Below are 20,143 nucleotides of genomic sequence, written 5' to 3'. Positions count from 1 at the left end.
GTTGTTGTTTAGTTGTTTCCGATCTTCCTCTAGTATAGACCTAATCTGGACCTCATTTACATTGAGAAACCAAAACAGCCATTCTTTTTTTCTTTTTTACTAAGTGCATGAAATTGGAGACATGGTAGCCCCTACAACCCTACAGGTGGCCCTAGGGCAGGCATAGGCAAACTCGGCCCTCCAGATGTTTTGGGACTACAATTCCCATCATCCCTGACCACTGGTCCTGTTAGCTAGGGATGATGGGAATTGTAGTCCCAAATATCTGGAGGGCCAGAGTTTGCCTATGCCTGCCCTAGGGTGTTTGTGCTAGCTACTTTTTGAAGTCCGTCCGCCCCCCAACAATAAAAAATGTTTACTCGGAAGTCCCATTTAGTTGAGTGAGGCTTACCCTTGAACTGAAATCCCATTCCCACTTAATGTAATAATAATAATAATATGAATAAAATTTTATTTATATCCCACCCTCCCCAGCCGAAGCCGGTCTCAGAGCGGCTAACAACAGTAAAATGATACAATATTCTAAAATCATTTCATTATAAAATAAGTTCAAATCAGATTAATGGCAACCATTGGGCTAGAGTTCGGTGAGGATTGCCAAAGGAGGAAGTCAGGCTGTAATACCACTTTTCCTTGGGAACTCCTTGCAGCTGCTATAATACTGAATTTTGTCTCTAAATAACTCTTTCTCTATAGCAGTCTAAAACATTAAGCATACTGTTTTTTGTGTTGCACGGATATTTTTGTTTTCCCTATATAAAACTTTTGAGAGACCAATTTTTCATTGAGTTATTAAAAAGCACGCCTGTCTTTGTGCCTTATCCAGCAAGTTGGATCCCAGCTAGTTTATTCTCCTGAATTCTGTATAGCATCCCAGGGTTGTATCTGTTAGAAGAGGCAAATTTTATTGTTTTTCTCCCCTCTTTTTCTCCTGCTACACAAGCAGCCAGCATACCAGCTGCCTCTGAATGTAATTGAAAAAGAGAGCAACAGGAAAATTAATAAAGCCAGGAATGCAGGAAGAGAAAAAAGCAGAGAGGGAAAGAAGAGATAGGAAAGTTGGGGAAATGAGAGGCAGCAAGAAAAACAAGATTCTTTGGAAAGCAGGGGGTGCTAAAAGGATGCTTCTCCTCCCCCAATTTATCTCCCTTCCTTAATCTATAGTTGGCTACTATAACCTCTGCCAAAAGCATAAGAGGGGCTGGCCCCTCTCCTTAAATTAGAACTGTGGTATTTTCGCTCTGTGACAAAATGGTTATTTGTCTCTGTAAAATAGGCTAAAGGATCTGTTTATATTTACTGCTCTGGTGTATGAGGGGTTAACTGTCATTGCAGCCTCTTAATTGGAGTCTCATGTAACAAAGGTCACCTAATTAAGACCTGCAGAGCCCATTCTCAATCAGGTCTGTTCTGTGTTGTCCCACTGCATAGCAGATATCTATATTGCGTTTTGAAGATGTTGCTTTTTCAATAAACATTTTAAAATGGAAATTTTTATTCCAGTCTGTATCTGTATTGGATTTTGTTTGTATATATGAAATGGTTTTATCTATGTTTTTATGGTTATATCACTTAGCTATGTTTCTGAGAGAGATTTATGAATTGAGCTTAAAAAACATAATAAAAAATCCTTCCTTCCAGATAGTATCTATATTATATGTAAGATTCAGGGCACAAACTTTAATATCAACATACATCATAGTCCTTTAGTTTGGCTGCAGGCTGCCTACCTAGTTTTGTACAAATCATTCACGTCGAGAATAAATTGTAAGCGAGTTGGGTCAATGAGATTAGCCTTGGTCAAGGTAAGCTTGTGCTCAGGATTTAGAGAAAACCAAGACTATTTGCAGATGAATAGTGAAAGATAAGCACCTGACAGCTAGAACTAATCCACAGATAAATGAAATATATATAACAATTGTCCAGTAGCACCTTAGAGACCAACTAAGTTTGTTCTTGATATAAGCTTTCGTGCGCATGCACACTTCTTCAGATACATGTACACAAAAGCTTATACCAAGAACAAATTTAGTTGGTCTCTAAGGTTCTACTGGACAATTTTTAATATATATTTTGACTGCATCAGACCAACACTGCTACCTACCTGAATCTAGAACCACAGATAAATGTTGATGAAGGCTACATGAGTGTTTTTTAAAGTTGCAAATTTACACTGTTGAAGCCTATCTGCGGGTTAGGGAGCAACGGTGCAGTTATTGGGCTCATCACAGGTTTCACTGGTGATGTGCGATATTATTTGGCCTTGAATCTTTTTGTCAGGGGGTCAATATATTGGCTTGCTGGATTCCTGTAGCTATATGCTAGAGTTAGTGATTTTTGTCCCACTGTCCATGGGGGAAAACATGGAGTCATCTGAAAACCTGAATCAGCATAGGAACATGTTTCTCACTTGTGTTGAGAATGCGCCACAGGCCTGCATCATCTGCCATGTCTCATCTGTGTTGGGGGAAGTGATAGTTATCATGGACATTAAATAATAGTGGATACACCGCTGCACAAATTGGCTGTATAGTCCAGCAGATTTGGGGTGTTGTCTCTACTCCAGCCAGCCACCAGCCATTGAAGGCCTGGCTGCAATTTTTACTCTATTGTTTTTGAAAGTGGTGTGTGTGCCCCTCCTCTTCTGGGTTTGGAAAGTATAGCAGACACAGCAGTGCTGTAGCCCCAGCATATTCTAGCCTTCCCATCCTCTCCACCATAACTGGTCGCGATATTCTGTTGGTGTCTTTGGATCGCTCTGAATTGACTGGGTTTAAAAAGGTAAAGGTACCCCTGCCCGTACGGGCCAGTCTTGACAGACTCTGGGGTTGTGCGCCCATCTCACTTAAGAGGCCGGGGGCCAGCGCTGTCTGGAGACACTTCCGGGTCACGTGGCCAGCGTGACATCGCTGCTCTGGCCAGAGCCAGAGCCAGAGCCGCACACGGAAACGCCGTTTACCTTCCCGCTGGTAAGCGGTCCCTATTTATCTACTTGCACCCGGAGGTGCTTTCGAACTGCTAGGTTGGCAGGCGCTGGGACCGAGCAGCGGGAGCGCACCCCGCCGCAGGGATTCGAACCGCCGACCTTTCGATCGGCAAGCCCTAGGCGCTGAGGCTTTAACCCACAGCGCCACCTTTTCCATAAATGTGCTATGAGTCTTGCAGCAACATGAGCTCAAGAATACCTGGATCTCAGAAACAAGGCACAAGGAGACACAACTCCTTTAAAGAATTTTATTTGTGTAGAATTGAATTAAACAACAAAAGAAGAAGAAAAAATACAGGACTCTTCCCTTTCCCTCCCTGTCCCACTGAAGTGTGTTCTCATACAATACACAACTAGATTTCATTATGTAATAGAAAGAATTGAGAACTACAAAACTGGAACTTAAAAATCATTGCATATGTGGTCAAAGATTAGAGTCCCTACATTTTATAACAGAAACACTAAAGCAATGGCTTTTGTAATGCAATTTCAATCCTGGCAATGAGACACGGTTAAGCTTTTAGTGTTCACAGGACACACAGTTAGGAAACAAGCTCAAAGCCATTAGTGCCATGCAGTCCATATGAAAAATTCCTCTCTCTCTCTCTCTCTCTCTCTGTTATCAGCACTTCTGCTTTTCCATTAGTGATGGTTTTAGTACCACCAACCCTCCCCCAATCTCCCTGTAACCCTTCTGCACGGGTGTTATTTATTTATTTTACCATTTTAAAGTGATTTGTTTCAAACTGGTTTCCAAGGTATCTATTTGGAACCTAACATAGGCATAATGTTTAGAATAAAGCTGCAGCAGTCACTGAATTCTTTCTAATCTGTGCTTTTTTTAAAGCACGAATTGTAAGGCATTCAATACTAGCTATTTCACCAAACTTCAATTAAAAACCTACACAATCTCCCCACCCCCCGTGGTGCATTATTCATTACCGAAGTTAATAAAAATCAGCATCTTCGTTCCCAACTGACCTTAAACAGTGAGTCTTTTCTTTTGTTATCACCAGAACTCAGTCAACTTTACAGGTTTAGAAGAAATACCAATTGTTTCTGAAACACTGCCTTGCACAACTCAAAAGTTTAGTCTCTGCACTGTAGCTTAAATCAGTGAATCCAGAGAAGCAGAAGAGATTAGCAATCTGTGCCAAGTCAGTGCCAGATTAGGACAAACCTTCCAAGGGTTCTTGGAAATGAGCCACATGGCCTTGGAAATGAATGGGGCAGCTCACGCTGTAGTACAGCTGTTGCATCCGCAAGTGGCACAACGTATTGGAGCAATTGAGTGAGGTAATGATCTGTCTTAATAAAGGCAGTAAGTATGTGCCTGCTACTAGGAAATTTTATTTTCAAAGGCTTGAAATTAACTTCTGAATTATCAGGTGAGGTTGGATACAAACTTTTGGTAGAAAAGAAATTAGTAAAATAACTGGTTGTTCTGTCAGTTTATTAGAACGCAGGCAGAGGGATCAGCAGGAAACACCACAAATCACTTCATTCTTCTTACACATAACAAATAGATTTAAATTTCAGCTATGCTACAATACAGAATAAGGGAAGGGAAAAGACAGCTTTCTTCAAAGCCTCAGTGTAACGTTATTTCTAATTACACAGTGCGAAAGCAGGTGCTCGGTTCCATAATACAACCTCTCAAAATATAACTGCAATTATATCCAAGTTGTCAGTATTTAAGAAGCCACTTGGTAACAACAGTAGGCTCTGGGACAAGAACAAATGTTAGAGTGAGCAGACAGCAACACCCCGTGGAGCAAGACCTTGCGAAAATCCATTGACTGCATATATAAATCAGCATGGGTTCTCAACGTGACACAAGGGGTTCCATGGAAGTCATTTAGCTTTGCTTGCGTACTAGGGATAAACCCTGGTTAGCTGCTGTTGAATATGCAGGATTAGCACCTTCTGCTCATTAATTTTCCATTATAATCTTAAGCAATCAAGCTATAGCTTGAGGGTGTTGCTTGTTCTGCTTGTTACTAAAGACAAAAGAAAACACTCAGTAAGAACTGATACATTCTAGTGGTTAATAAACTTAGACTCTAACCATGACAGTATATTTGAAGGTATTTAGGAGTCAGTCTTCTTTTTGTTTTTCTTCAGGAAGGAAGGTGTACGGAACTTCTTCTTCTTCTTGGACGGAGACTTCCCAGGAGACTCATCACCGCCGGTTTCGGCTGCTGCCCCCTCCTCAGCCAGTGGGGTCACTGCCTCTTCACCCGGCTGAGATTGGGGTTCTGGATTTTCAGGAGGTAACTCAGTCTGGCTTTGGGCGAGATCTTTGTCACTTTTATCATCCTCTTTTCCAAAGGTTGGGAAGCCGAGGGGCTCTGAAGGCTCATCAGGGGTGAGATCTGGGAGGCTTTGCTTGAAAGTTGCAGCATCACTGTCATCGTTGCAAGTCTGGTTAGGCTGCCTCTCTAGTGGAGCAAGCAACAGGAAACATCTGTTAATGTGTGCCTGTTGCTGAAATGAGGGCGAACAGAAATTAACTGTGGAAAACCTACATGCAGAGCCAGGTGTTTTGAGTCTCTTTGTAAATGGCCTTTGGGCAGAGAGATGAAACTGAAATATTTATTCGAATTCTGTCTTCTCCACAATGCTTTAGAGTCAAAAACCAAAGTGTCAGAAGTTTACATACTAAAAATTCTGCTGACTTCTTACATTTATTTATGAAATATTCACTCTTCTCTATAAGCACACAGGGTAAAGGGACCCCTGACCATTAGGTCCAGTCACGGACAACTCTGGGGCTGCGGCGCTCATCTCGCTTTATTGGCTGAGGGAGCCGGCGTACAGCTTCCGGGTCATGTGGCGAGCATGACTAAGCCACTTCTGGCAAACCAGAGCAGCGCACGGAAACGCTGTTTACCTTCCCGCCGGAGTGGAACCTATTTATCTACTTGCACTTTGACGTGCTTTTGAACTGCTAGGTTGGCAGGAGCAGGGACAGCCTAAATGGAAGATGCATATGCTTGTTTCTCCTTATTTTGCAAAATAATAATAATTGGACTCAGTATTCAGACGGAGTAGCACTGATGACTTAATGAGGTTTTATATTAGCCTTTTGCAGTGGCCCAAAAGACTGGCTTACACGAAGGCATTCAGTATGAAAAATGAAGCCACCCTCTCTGCAGATGAAGGAGCTTTTAAACAAAGCTCAGCAATGCTAACTATTGCTCCCTTATCCTCAAAAGACATCTCACCTGTATCTTCAAGTGGGCCAGAGTTTTGTGTGACTTGGAATCTTAAATTGTGCATTCTTTGCAACCTGATTCTCCGTTTGTTCAAATATTACAGAGACACAGGGAAAGCAGAGGCATGAACTACCCCCGCTTCTGTTTCCCCTCTCGCACTGCAATGCAATAGAAGAAAGGAAACACGGACGTTTATGGGTGATTCAGCTTCTGTTCCCCCTACTTTTGCATAATGCATGAATTGGCTTTCAGGATGGAAAAGCATGTTGTACTTTGCCGTCTCTTATCTGTTTTTTAGACACAGTCCAAAATTTTAATAATCATTAGGAAGGTGCCTCTTTCTCTGGCCTTATAGGAAGTGAGAAAACACTATTGTGAAGAGCATCCCGGACATAAACAACAGGAGATGATCTTATGTAGATCAAATCTTAGCTAACTCCTTGAATTACTAAGGATGTTAGGATCCACTGCACATGCTCTCTTCACATAAACACAGGGAAGCGCAAACCATAGCAAAGTTGCAACAGCAAACATATCACTTTATTTCTGAGGCACTGGAGGTTTATGGCCATGGTTCTTGGCCCAATTTGAATTGCAGTGACTTTAGGTACCTGGTTCATTTCTAGTACTGCACCGAAAATACCATGCTGTGGTTTGTATTCTTTTAAGGTTAATTTAATATTGCATTCACATTCTTTGTATTTGTATTTAACAATTCTCTGTTTCATCTTTATTTGAAGCTTGGAACAGGAAAAACCTGGGATTTGTTAGCTTAGTGATGATAACCACTTCAAACTCAGCAAACCAAAACATTAGAAGTTTTAAAACGGGTTAGGATAATTTAAAAGCAGGGGAAATGAAAAAGCTATTTGGAAAGTTAAAAGCTGCAATTAATTTCTTTTATTTAAATGTAGTTCAACTATCCTTCTGTTTTCATTGTTGCTGTTATAGCAATTAATTGCTGCCTTACATGGAAGGAAGTCAGATGAAAATGGAGTCAGACCACCAGTCCCACTAGCTCAGCAATGTTTACACCTGACTTCATCAAGTGGGCACCCTCCAGAAGTTTTGGACTACAATTCCCATCAGCCCCAGCCAGTATGGTCATGCTCCCATCAGCCCTGTCAACATACAGCTGTGCTGGTGGGGGATGTAATCCAAACTGTAGTCCAAAAACATCTGGAGGGAACCAGACTGGCAAAGGTTGGTGAGTGGCAGTGGCTCTCAAGCGTTTCAGACAGCATATTCCCAGCCCTACATAGAGATGATGGGAACTGAAGCTGGGACCTTCTCCATGCAGGCAGATGCCATAATAGAGTTATGGCTCTTCCTCAAACTTTCTTGGTTTCCCTTTCCACTGTAACCAGAGAACATGGTTTGTTTTTCTGTAACCACAATCTCTAGTCTACATTAAGCCATGATTTGTGCCTGGCTTGCTGATTATGGCTTGTTAGGGAACCCACAATCCCAATCTCTGGTTCAGATGCAACAGAAAGGTAGGTCTTCCCAGTTTAACCCCTCATACGCCAGGAGAGGAGTGAAGTGGGAGCAATCAGGCAGCATGTGCCAGCACACTGCCCATTCATGCTAAATTGGTAAGTCTGGGCTTTTGTTACGTGCAAACATGGCAAAGAAATGTATGGATATGGCTTTAAGGAACAACAATAAAAACTTTTAACATTTATTCAGCTCAGCAAATTAAATGCACCTTTCCAATGGGACTTATAGTTAGATTTTACTTGAAAGAATTTCAGAGTCAAAAATAAATTGAAAATGTAAAGCTTAGTGGATGCCCATGAAGAAGCACAGTAAATGCTATATAAAACAATGCAACTGGTACAACCATGAGTTGAAAGTGGCACTATAAAGCCACTCTCTAACATATGATTATAGTCCGGTTTGACATGAGAAGGAGAGGGGACTTTCCTGTCCCACAGAAATGTATGTGGAGTGCTGTTATGGAGGCATTTTAAGAGAAATACAGGCTACCAGATTTGCACTGTCTACCCTCTTCTCTTCTTTGTGCTCCTCAGCTTGAAGAGAGGGGCTCAGGCTCCCTTCTCACAACAGACAACGCGCCACTAAGAACACTTAGGAAAACAGACACAATCATGAAGAGATGAGCCTCTTTAAAACATCCTTTTGTCTCTTAAGGTGATTTTAGTTTGTTGTCATTGATATAAGGAGCAATGCAACACTACCTTATTCTCTGCTTTACAGGATAAATCAATGGTTTGGGGTCAAAAACAGTATGTGAACATCTACTTGGAGTGTTTTATACATATGGCTACCAAGTCACACTCAAGTCTAATACAGACTGTATTTTTCTTAATGTACCTCTGATCTCTTTGTTCTGGTAAAGCAACTGAAATAGTTAAGCAGACTTCAAACTATGTAAAGGCTGACCAAACCAACATAGGGAGGAAACACCACAAAATATGCAAGAGAATGAAGCACAGCACAGAGAAGTCAGGATAAAGCAGCAGGAACAGGGATGGGATGATACTTACTATGGCAACAGGTACTCTTTAGCATATCCACCTCCTGTTTGTAACGCAGCCACAAGAAGAAAAAAGCACAAGTAGAGAATCTATACATCCATCACAGCCATTGTGTTATATTAAAAGAATGGTCATTACCATTCTTATAAAATACAGAATGAGGTGGTGTGAAGAGACAACTTTGTAACAGACAAGTGATAAAATCCAGGGTAAAAGGGAGACACTGAACACATCTTAGATTACACCTGGTTTGAGTACTCAACTTATTTTTACCAATTCACTGCAACAATAGGTCTGGTCTTGCTCTCATTAAGCAGAGACCTTAAAGAAATCAAATCTTTTAACTTTGAAACCTATGAGTAGAGGTGTAATCCAATTACAATAATGCTTAAGAAATGTGCAACCACCAAGCAGAATTTGCTAAAAAATTTGCATGATCCAAAAACCCATTTGGGCAGGAAGATTTCCCCTCGCATTTCAACAATGGAAACAGCTCTAGACAGGACCTGCGTCTCTCTGGAAGTGAAATCTCCTTTTGTTGGTAAGTGGGGCTCAGGTGCAGCAGTGGTTGGTGTGGCATTGCCAGTTACCGAGAGGAAGGGAGGCACAGCTGTGGGGAGCTTGGTGCAGCAGCGTTTGAGTGGTTCTGCCACTGCACTTGCACTGCACTGAGCTTCCTGCCACTCGCCCCTCCCCCTCTTGATAAGTGGCAGTGATGAGCAGTGTTGGGAAGCCAGATCAGCAAAGCAGTGGCGCCCACTACTGCTCAGGGGTACATAAGAGTTGCTGAGCACAGTGATCCTGCTCACTGGTGCACACTGGGACATTAGCTTCACTAATATCCTGATGGATGGCATTCTACAACTTGTGCCTGGTTGGGTAGGCAGCTACTATTTGGTAGCATAGATATTTCCTAGTAGCCAGCTGTGAGGTCAAATCCGAAAACAAAAGGTTCAAGATCAACTGCTGACGAGCATTTCTGCCAATGAACGTTTCAATGAAGAGGAGAACTGGAGAGATAATGGCAGAGTGGCTGGCTATTCATGATCAAGAGTCTTTCAGTACTGCTGAAAGGACACTCTGGGAACCCTCAGTGCAAAGAAATAATTTCAAAATTCTCTAGCATCATTTTAATTTCAGCAAATTTGTAAATTCTATTCTTGTGACTTTGTTAATTTGACCATCCAAAAAGCTATTGTGTGATTTCCCATTCAGTCTCCCTTTTCACAATATTTAGCTATGTTAAGTTTTTTAACAGCATGATCCTGTGCCAATTTACTTGGAAGTAAATCTCACAAACAGCAGTTACTCCCAAGTTAACTGGGAACAGGATATTAAAAGGGGCTTTGAAGTTGACTCTTCCTGATCCCACAAGCCATGAAAAAGTTACACTCGGAGCTGGAAATGATCCAAAGGAATTTTCTATTGCCATTATGGAATAGAGAATTTGGAAATACTGTGTACAGTTTTGGGAGACCACCACTTGAAGAGAGTGCCAAAGAGATGAGCAAGTTGCATAAGAGTGCAACCGAAGAGATCCAGTGCTGGAACATCTTCCCTATGAAGAAAGCTTAAAGCACTAGTGGCTTTTCCGTTGAAAAAAACTTAAAAGAAACAGGAAAGAGGCTTACAAAGTTGTGTACAGTGCAGATAGAAAGAAAAACCTCCCTCCTTCACAACACAAGAATTCAGGATCACTCGATGACACTACTGGCAGCAGATAAAGGTCAAAATGTGTAAATAATCCACAAATTAAAAGTTGATACTGCTAACTAGCTAAGATGGCTTTTTAAAAGAATAAAGCAATTCAAGAAAGAAAACTACTGATAACTCTATTAGACGGTATGCCACTTAATCAGGAGCTAACAAAAGGAGATGGCCATCACTTTCCATGTCACACGAGACAGAGCGTGGTCTTGCCCAATCAGGCAGTCCTTGTGTTCTCAGTGCACATTTCTTTATTATTGCGAACACAACCACTAGCACATTTAGCTATATGTTGCTCTACAGAATAAAATAGATGAACACATTTTTATCTGATATCAACTGAAACATGAACACAGAGGTGCAGCTACACAAACTCTTAGCTCCAGGGGACATACCTTCCTCCAGTTTCACTGGAGTGCTGGGTGGAGTGCAAGCAGCAGGGTGCTCCAAAGAGCTCCTCTCCCTCTGCTGCCTGGCATCTTCTGAATCTTCTACAAAATGTAAGAGTACAGACAAGGTTAAACAGATTACTCTCACAATTCACATAACTGTGCATAAAGGATCTTAACTTTTAATGAAGAACTCTGTTCAGAAGCTGTTTCTAATATAAATGAAAACATGAGTGCAACTGAGCAAAAATGTGTTACTAGTTGTGCCCTATGTTAAAATAGATAGGGAAGTTTACTGTTTAGAATTTAGAACTGTTTAGAATTTACTGTGGCTGATGACATCTGAAATTCACAGGAGGCAATGAATGGAACATTATATAAATTATAAACACAAACTGTTATGGATTCCAGATTAGTCCAGGTACTACAGATCACAGAAAAAACCCATAAATGACCATCGCAAGGAACTTTGTTCAGCGGAAGCTTCTCTAGCAGGAAGCAATTAAGGAACATGGCCAACCATAAACTAAAAGATATTCACAAACTGGACTGGTCTTGCCCAGCTGGCAGCTTCATCGAGCAGTAAGATTTTTGGCAACGTTAGTTCAACTGTGTGTAGCTGCTGCTGAAAAGCTATGTACTGATGTGCAATTCTCCATCCTCTTTCTACCCAACTAGTCAACGAAGAACAATCAGCCTGGGGTTACAAGGCATCTGTCTAGTTGCCTTGGCAATGCAAATGTGTTTATTTTCTCACCCTCAACCACCGTGCAAACTGAATCCCATTGTTTCTTAAAGGTAAAGGTACCCCTGACCATTAGGTCCAGTCGCGGACGACTCTAGGGTTGCGGCGCTCATCTCACTTTACTGGCTGAGGGAGTCGACGTTTGTCCGCAGACAGTTTTTCCAGGTCATGTGGCCAGCATGACTAAGCTGCTTCTGGCGAACCAGAGCAGCTCATTGAAACACTGTTTACCTTTCCGCCAGAGTGGTACCTATTTATCTACTTGCACTCTGACGTGTTTTCGAACTGCTAGGTTGGCAGGAGCTGGGACCCAACAACGGGAGCTCACCCCATTGCAGGGATTTGAACCGCCGACCTTCTGATCGGCCAGCCCTAGGCTCTGTGGTTTAGACCACACCACCACCTGCGTCCCTTATATGCAAAAGAAAAAAATCATCCTAAAGGAGAGGCAATTTTTGTTCAAAGCTCAAATGCAAGGAAGGGAACGACTGTTGTGTAGTGGCAAGCATTTCATGCTTGGGAGACTGATCACTACGTAGCCACGAAAATGACTGACTGGCCTTGGGCTCAGTCTCTCTTTCTCAGCCTAATCTAGAACATATATGCCACCCTGGGCTCCAAGAAGGCCTGGATAAAAATGTAATCAGTAACCATTATAAAGACAATCAGTTTAAGCTGAAGTATCTCATGCATCAAACACACAAGAATAACAGAGTCTTCAATTGCTGGGTCAACTTGTTCAAAATTTCTGGATGTCCCAATAATGTTAAGTCTTATGATTTTTAACATATTATGCTTTACTACTTGAAGTTTCTAAATTACATCCATTTTGTCTGAAAAATATTTTTCACAAGGGATGCCAGAATGTTATATCCAATAAATGTACTATTTTATACCTGTGTACACAATAGCCGAGCTTCACAAATCAACAAATGTATTCTTACACAAACATCTGTACATGCATTGAGATTGTTAGTACCTGTATTCAGTGCAATGTGTGAGTATGTCTAGAGTTACTGACAATATAGAACAATGGGCAGTACTAGGCTCAGCAGGATATTCTCCCCCCCCCCTTGTTGCTTCTTTGTGGTTTCAAATAACTTTTCTGTATATGTTTTATTGTACAGTGGTACCTCGCAAGACGAAATTAATTCGTTCTGCGAGTTTTTTCGTCTTGCGAAGCACAGATTTTGGAAAAGCTTCAAAAATCACCAAAGTCTTCAAAAACCTCAAAAAAGGCTTACCACACCGCGTGCTATGAGTTGCTCCTCGAAGTGAATGCACGGTTTTAAAAAGGAAACAAACTTGCAAGACAAAGGAAACAAACTAGCAAGATGTTTTCGTCTTGCGAAGCAAGCCCATAGGGAAATTCGTCTTGCGAAGCAACTGAAAAAACGAAAAACTCTTTCGTCTTGCGAGTTTTCCTTCTTACGAGGCGTTCGTCTTGCGAGGTACCACTGTATTGGGAACTAGCTTTGAGATGCTTTATAGCAGGGATGGAGAATTTTTGGCCCTGAATTCCAGATCTCTTTCTAACCTCCAACCCATGGGCCAGTTTTGACAGCTGGTCTAGGCCGTTCAGCTGTCAAGAATTAACCCACATGGTGGGGTGAGGAAGCCTGCTTCCCCACTCCATTCATCGGCTTCATGGAGAATTCAATTCTGCCCTGTGCAGGGGTCTGCTTCCCCAGTGCATTCACCGCAGATTCCACATGGCAGGATTGAAGCCTGCCGGCCTCACCAGCTGATGAGCATAGAGTTCAATCCTGTTCTCTGTAGGAGTCTCCTCTGCCAGCACAGTCCCTGCAGGGAACATGCTGATGTGCTGATGAAGAAATACCCAGCAGACTGAACTCTGCTCCCAGCAACATCACTAAGTGACTTCATTGATTGACAGGTGGGTGTGATTTGGGATGAGTCAAACTGGAATGGCCCAGATTGGCTGGAGGTAACGAACCCCTGCTTTGTAAGAAGCAATTCATAAATGAAATAACAGAATTGCAATGGAATTTGATTATGTTTTAAGATCACAGTTCTATTATTTTTTGCTTCTCGAGCTCAGCAACATCATCAAGTAAAGGAAATCCATACAAAAACCATTTCAACTTCAACATGAAAGAGCAACTAAGTCTCCAAACTCTGTGCTTCCAGCAGAAAAAATGAACTACAGTAGCAGCAATAAATGAGTGTTTAGTTTAACATTGCTTGTTTCTTATCACTGAAGTTGTCTGCAAGGTAATGTGTTGCTTGTCCTAGCCAACAAGAAGCCCACCATCAGACTCCTCCTTTGTCTCAAGTAAGAAGCACAGCAGCAATACAGAATGTTTCTGCCAGGACCGCTCCTGTAACTGCTTGGTACATTGTGCAGGTTGGGCAAATGTCACAGTACAACCACCAAGGTATGATGAGAATCAACGCTAAGGAAACCTTTAAGGGAAGCCTGGCACATTAAACTACATATCTGAAGTATATTGACACCATGGTAAAGCAAGTTAGAGTTCGGTAGACACAAACCTGACTGCCTCTGTTTCCTTTCTACTTCTCTGCGATACTCTTCTAGTTCTTGGTCTGTGAACTTGTTGAAGGGGTTTGGTCCTGTTGTGCTTACGATTACTCGTGGTTGGTACTCCTTCTCAATTATTGCCTTTGATGCTGTCACCAATTCTCCCTGTTTGGAAGAATATAAACGTTTTTCATGAAATAATATACAGTGCACTAACAATGCCTGAGGGCTAAAACAATGGAAGAAATTATTCAAAATCTGATTAAAAAAACAAGACTGAAAAGATTTTCATTTAGAGAAAGTATGAATATCCATTTTATCACATAGTTATTGCATCATGACTACATTCCGCAATAGAGCGAGACTAATGAGTTCCAAACTTGTGAAGAGTTTTCAGGTGAAAGACTGCCTACACACATAACAAATTAATAATGGTAACAATACTCATTTAACCCATTACATGAAAACAGGCATTTCAGGGATAGCATCACACAAACATCAGTGTTTCTGCCACACTATATTCACTCTTAAGCAGCACAACAAAATATAACATCACTACACAATATTTAAAAGCACCCCTTGGGAAGCAGTGGGAACCAAACTGTTAAAAGGTTCAGCTGCAAGTCCAAATTAACCTTGTCCAGAACATTCAAAAGTGGGGAGAGGCCTTCAGGGAAGGCTTTCCTCTATGGGTTTTCCTCTTGTGCAATACTGACCAGAAATTCCCTTTTACACTTCCACTGGGGGAAAAATCTTGACAAGGTCCACAGCCACATTTTAAATGTGTGCTATAGAATTACATCTTTGTCATAATTTGCACCGGAGGCACAAAAACATTTAACGTCAGTGACCACAGGTATCTTTATTTGGAAGTGCAGTCTCTCATTTTTCTTTATTCTTACCCTGTGGGGAACAGAACCCATAGTCCTGCAAAGGAGGGCACTTCTTCCAGGACGTGGACTCAAATAACACAAAAGCCGGGCTATATTGTTCTTTCACTCTTTCAGGTACTTTTAAACTTACAGAAAGAGCAAAGTCACCAAATCATGTGGGAAAATATGTCAGTCTCAGCCACTGAAGACTATATTAGCACCCCGCACAGAAGGAAATCATTCCCAGGAAGAAACAAAATACTCAGTTCCCCCAGGAGAGATGGCAGATACATCTTGTCAGCACCTAATACTCCATGAAGGGCATATATCAGATGAGTTACAGAATTCCAGACTCTTCTGATCAGATTTCAAAGGCTCATTTCTGGCCCATATCCCTGAGTGCCCAAACCTTGTTGGAAGATACTAGATGATGCTCTTGTTGACCAGTAGAGAACTCCAATGTCTGTTCCCTGAGCTTAGATTCCAGCAGTAAAAAAGGTGGATGAGCAGGAGAGGGAAAATAAACTGTCAAAGGAGTCAGATATCAGAGGATGCTCTAATTCTGAGACACTTCCTATGGCAGTCAACTATATTTTTGTCACTTTTAATATTTTATTTTATTTCAATATTTGAAGTTACACTTTGTCACTCAACAGATGTAACCCTATTCTACAATACTAATAACTAACCCAACCTTTATTTTTATAAATTATGATTACATACAACCCAGCCACTCTGGGCAGCTCCCAATCGAGTGTTAAAAACAATACAGGATTAAATATTAAAAACTTCCCTAAACAGGGCTGCCTTCAGATGTCTTTTAAAGATAGGATAGCTGCTTATTTCCTTCACATCTGAAGGGAGGGTGTTCCACAGGGTGGGAGCCACTACCGAGAAGGCCCTCTCTTTCTGGTTCCCTGTAACCTCACTTCTTGCAATGAGGGAACCGCCAGAAGGCCCTCAGCGCTGGATCTCAATGTCTGGGCTGGATGATGGGGGTGGAGACACTCCTTCAGGTATACAGGACCGAGGCCGTTCAGGGCTTTAAAGGTCAGCACCAACATTTTGAATTGTGCTCGGAAATTCATATTCAGTTTCATCCTTTTAAACAAATTTCTTACTATGTTCTGCTATTCTTTTTCTGTGGATTTCACATATGAAAAGTTACTTTTTAAGTAGGCTAGAAAAGAGACATTGCACATACCTTTGTAAACCAAGAAAACTTTAATAAAAATATCAACTGGGGGGAAAAGGTAGGCTAGAAAAGGCAGTCAACTATATTGAGCAATACTACTATTAATGAAGCACTGCTAACTGGCCAGTTCATCTTGGGATAAGACCAATTAGCTCAGCCAGGTTATACAGTGAAATGCTTGTAAGCTGTAGGCCAATGTTGGGACAATGTACTGGCTTCATCAATGAACCTTTAAAAACTCTAAAAAGTCAATGGCCAAGTCTGAAGAGATGTAAAAAGATGCAAAGTAATGCCAGAAAATTCCACATATATCCTCATGGGGACTGAACTGGCAGTGACTGACCAGGAAGGTGACCCTGGGGTTGTAGGGGAGAGCTTGAGGAAGACGTTGACCCAGTGTGAAGCAGCTGTGAAAAAGGAGAATTCCATGCTATGGATCATTAGAAAAGGAACTAATAACAAATCCATCAATATCATAAAACAGAATTAGGAATACTGTGTACAGTTCTGGTCACATCACCTCAAAAGGGATATTGTAGAGGTGGAAAGGGTTCAGAAAAGGGCAGCCAAAATGATCAAGGGGGTGAAGCAAATTGTGTATGAAGAAAGGCGGGGAGTGTGGTCAGCTTAGAGAGAAAACAAGCAAGAGGTGACATGATAGTAGGGTATGAAGTTACACGTGGCATGGAGCAAGTGGCTAGAGAAGTTTTTCTCCCTCTCTCGTAACACTAGAACTCAAGAACATCCAATGAAACAAGGTTGGAGGATTTGGGACCCAGAAACAAGAGTACTTCTTCACGCAGCACATAGTTGAAACTATGGAACATGCCCCAGCAGGAGGTAGTGATGGCCAGCAACTTGGATGGCTTTTATTAATGGCCACGAGACATGATGGTTAGTTACACTCTGCCTCCATGGTTAGAGGTTGTATGATTCTGAATATAAGTTGCTGGAAACCCTAGCAGGGGAAAATGCTTTGCTCTTGGTCCTACATGCCAACTTCTCAAAGGCATCTATCTGGTCAGCCACTGTGAGAACAGGATGCTGGTCCATATTTAGCAAGACTTGGTTGCTGTTTTTAACCCAACTATAAGCATTTTACATAAAAGAACAAAAAAGTTGTAATACAAACAACTTTTTTAAAACTGTAAACGTAATAAAATTATCAAGGCATAAATAAAATTAAGTTTTTATAATTGCTGGCATCCATTTTTCTTGGGAGGCAATGGAAGAATGAACCTCCGGGGGTAAACCACTGGAGAGTTACAGCGCCTGCTGTGGCTGTATCAGAGACTGATACAGGAAAGTCATGTCTTTGGTTTCGCTGCTATAGGTGCAGCATGATGTTTCTTCTCTCTGCTCTCCTCCCAGCAGTCGCTGCTGTGGATATACTACCTGTCTGCCTCTGGGCAATGACATTGCCTGCAAGGTATTCCCACACAGCGGGGTTAAGGTTGCCAGCCTTCATGTCACATTTGCGGACAACTTTGTAACAGGTCTAGTGTCTGAAGTCCGATTCCAATAGAGCACGTTCTTGTGGATTCCTGCCATTTTCCATTCTGTGGATATGACCAAGTCAGTCCAGATGTCACTGAGACAGAAGTGCAAACAGGTTGTGAATGTGGCCTTAGGAGAGCACATCTTTGTTTGAGACTCTGTCCTGCCATGTGATGTCCAAATCTTCCTGTCCCACTGCATGTTGCCCATAAAGCTCAACACACAAGCCTGGCAGACCATCTTGGCATTGGTCATTAGCATCACATTCTCCATACCCTTTTGGAGAGGCAAGCCATTGTCATAGCTGCCTTACCAATACGTTTGTCCAGCTCAGTGTTGATGGAAAGGTTACTGGTTATGGTGGAGCCCAGGTAGACAAAATTGTCTACCACCTTAGGCGTTTGGTTACCAATGCTGACATGTGGAGTGCTTGTTGCCTCCTGAGCAAAAATGTTGGTCTTTGTCAGGCTGATGACAAGACCAAATGGACAAAATGGTTGACGAGTAGCATTTCCTCAGAGTGCACTGTCAAGACTGAGTCATCTGCAAACAACATCTCTCTGATAGGAGCCCACCACACTTTTCTTTGTGAAACGTGGAGATGTTTAGCCAGCTGAAGTATGTCAGAGCTCAGTACCCTGTGTCATAACAATCAGAGCCAAAATATCACTTTCAGAGACACAATATGGAACGCTTCAGTGATTCAACTGTGGTTTCTGGAGTGCTAGAAGCACTTTGTTGAGATCCCAGATCTTTGCTGGACAGGTGGACTAAGGAGAGTTGCTCCCTATAAAAATGGAGGATGCCAGAGCTGATAGGTTTGCTGGAACATTTAGAAAGCCCTGAGGATTCTGCAGAGGCTATTAGGCTGAAGATCTATGCAGAGTCCATCTTGTAGGAATGAGAGAAGCTGTGTAAATCCTGTGGTGTTCAGTTGCTGATCCTTCTCACACTATCTCAGGAATGCCACCCAGGTGGACTGGCAAATTCTAGAGATATCTGGCCACCCGAATGGTGCATGGGACTTCCTCTGGCTGCCGAAACCTGAGGAACTTCTCAATCTCCAGGCTGTCAGTTGCAACCATTGAGGATTGGGTTGCTACAGAGAGCCTTAGGACAGCAGATCGGCTCTGTGAAAAAGATTCTATTCTGTGTGTGGTACAGCAATTTGGGCGTTCAGAGTTGCCAAGGCTAGTTTAGGGCCACCAGGGACCTTATTTGTGTGCCTCTTTTTAGCATGCAGAACAGGAGCAGAGTTTGAAAAGCACACAGAGAAGGCTGTCAAGGGCATTTCTGTGTCTGGAGAAGAAACAAGCCATCTTGTAGCCGGTGGCTGACACAGAGGTCCACTTCACTTTGCTGAATGCTCTAATTGACACTCTCCTAGCATGTGGAAGGCCTCTAGAAATTCTGTGAAATTAGTGTATGGCTCAAGATGTCCTCAAAAAATTATGCCTGCTTCTTAAATTAGCAGACTGCTATCAAGCTGTAGCATAAAACTATCCCAAAGCAAGCAGCCCTTGACTCCACTGCAAGAAGAAGAACAAGGCTAACTAATACTTTACAATTCAACTGTCCTTCATAATATTCTATGCAAATACAAACTAACAGAATCATGAAAATATCTGAAAAGCTGACAAATAAGGTACAACTAATGCATGGAACTGACTGCTTTTATTTTTCAGTTTCTAGTATGATCTACTCTTGTGGCACCAGACACCTTAAAGACAAAAAAATGGTAAGTCTTCATGCAATACAGTCTACTTTATGATGCAACAAATGTTATCCCAGATTGGCAGGTATATATGCACATGAGTGTAAACTCTGTGGAGAGAAATTTAAGCAGTAAGGCCTAATATTTCCCTTTCTCCACATTCATGTAGCAGAGAAGAAGAACACAACAGGGCCACATCAGAAATGACCAAAGTGATGCTATTAGTTTGAGAAGAGTAACTTAGGGCTGATTCATATATGTGTCAATGTCTGATGTGATGCAGGCCCTTTCACTGTAACTGGACTACCTAATATAGGGGTGTGTTTGTAGAAGATTGTCCCATATGGTTACATGCCAGAAACGAGACTACTTTAAAGCTTACCGCCATGTTACATTTTATGATTTTTCACAATTTCAGAGACATGGGTTCTCATGCAAAATTTGGCCAGTACAATCTGTAAAACGACTTTAGGAAGCCAACAAACGGCTCAATCTTCAGAGGCAGTACCATTTGAGATTCATCCATATACAACACCCATTACATGAAAACAGCTACAATCATGCTTTACATATTTGTGCTCCTTTAATTTTTGGCTAAGCCTGTGGATATTTTGGGTATTACACTGATGTAACCAGGTTACTTAACAAAGACCATGCATAAACAAAACTACACTGAGAACCGTACAATTTTCCATATGCTATCCATGATCATAAAAGGAATAAGACTGACCTTATTTCTTAAAAAAAATTTTTTTTTAATGTATCAAACATAAACACATGCATAATTTGTAGAATCGTATAACCTTTTTAACATTT

The 20,143-nt window shown here is 41.7% G+C and overlaps 1 protein-coding gene across 6 annotated transcripts in view; it reads right to left on the bottom strand.

Moving 5' to 3' along the window:
• Positions 1-3,220: 3,220 nt before the first annotated feature.
• Positions 3,221-20,143, bottom strand: part of ADD1 (adducin 1) — a 48,413-nt gene continuing 31,490 nt past the window's right edge. For 5 of the 6 annotated variants that reach the window (XM_079991542.1, XM_079991545.1, XM_079991544.1 and 2 more), the window contains 3 exons: positions 14,061-14,214; positions 10,808-10,903; positions 3,221-5,427 (listed from right to left, as the gene is read on the bottom strand). In XM_079991542.1, coding sequence (XP_079847668.1) covers positions 5,078-5,427; positions 10,808-10,903; positions 14,061-14,214 — 600 coding nt within the window. In that variant the 3' untranslated portion in view covers positions 3,221-5,077. Of the gene's footprint in view, positions 5,428-8,714; positions 8,749-10,807; positions 10,904-14,060; positions 14,215-20,143 lie in introns of all 6 variants that reach the window. The other variant, XM_079991547.1, reaches the window with a different exon arrangement.

The sequence above is a fragment of the Podarcis cretensis genome, assembly GCF_951804945.1.
Source record: "Podarcis cretensis genome assembly, chromosome: 9".
NCBI lineage: Eukaryota > Metazoa > Chordata > Lepidosauria > Squamata > Lacertidae > Podarcis > Podarcis cretensis.
Note: the sequence above shows the minus strand (reverse complement) of the source record. Positions and strands in the feature narration are given on the sequence as shown.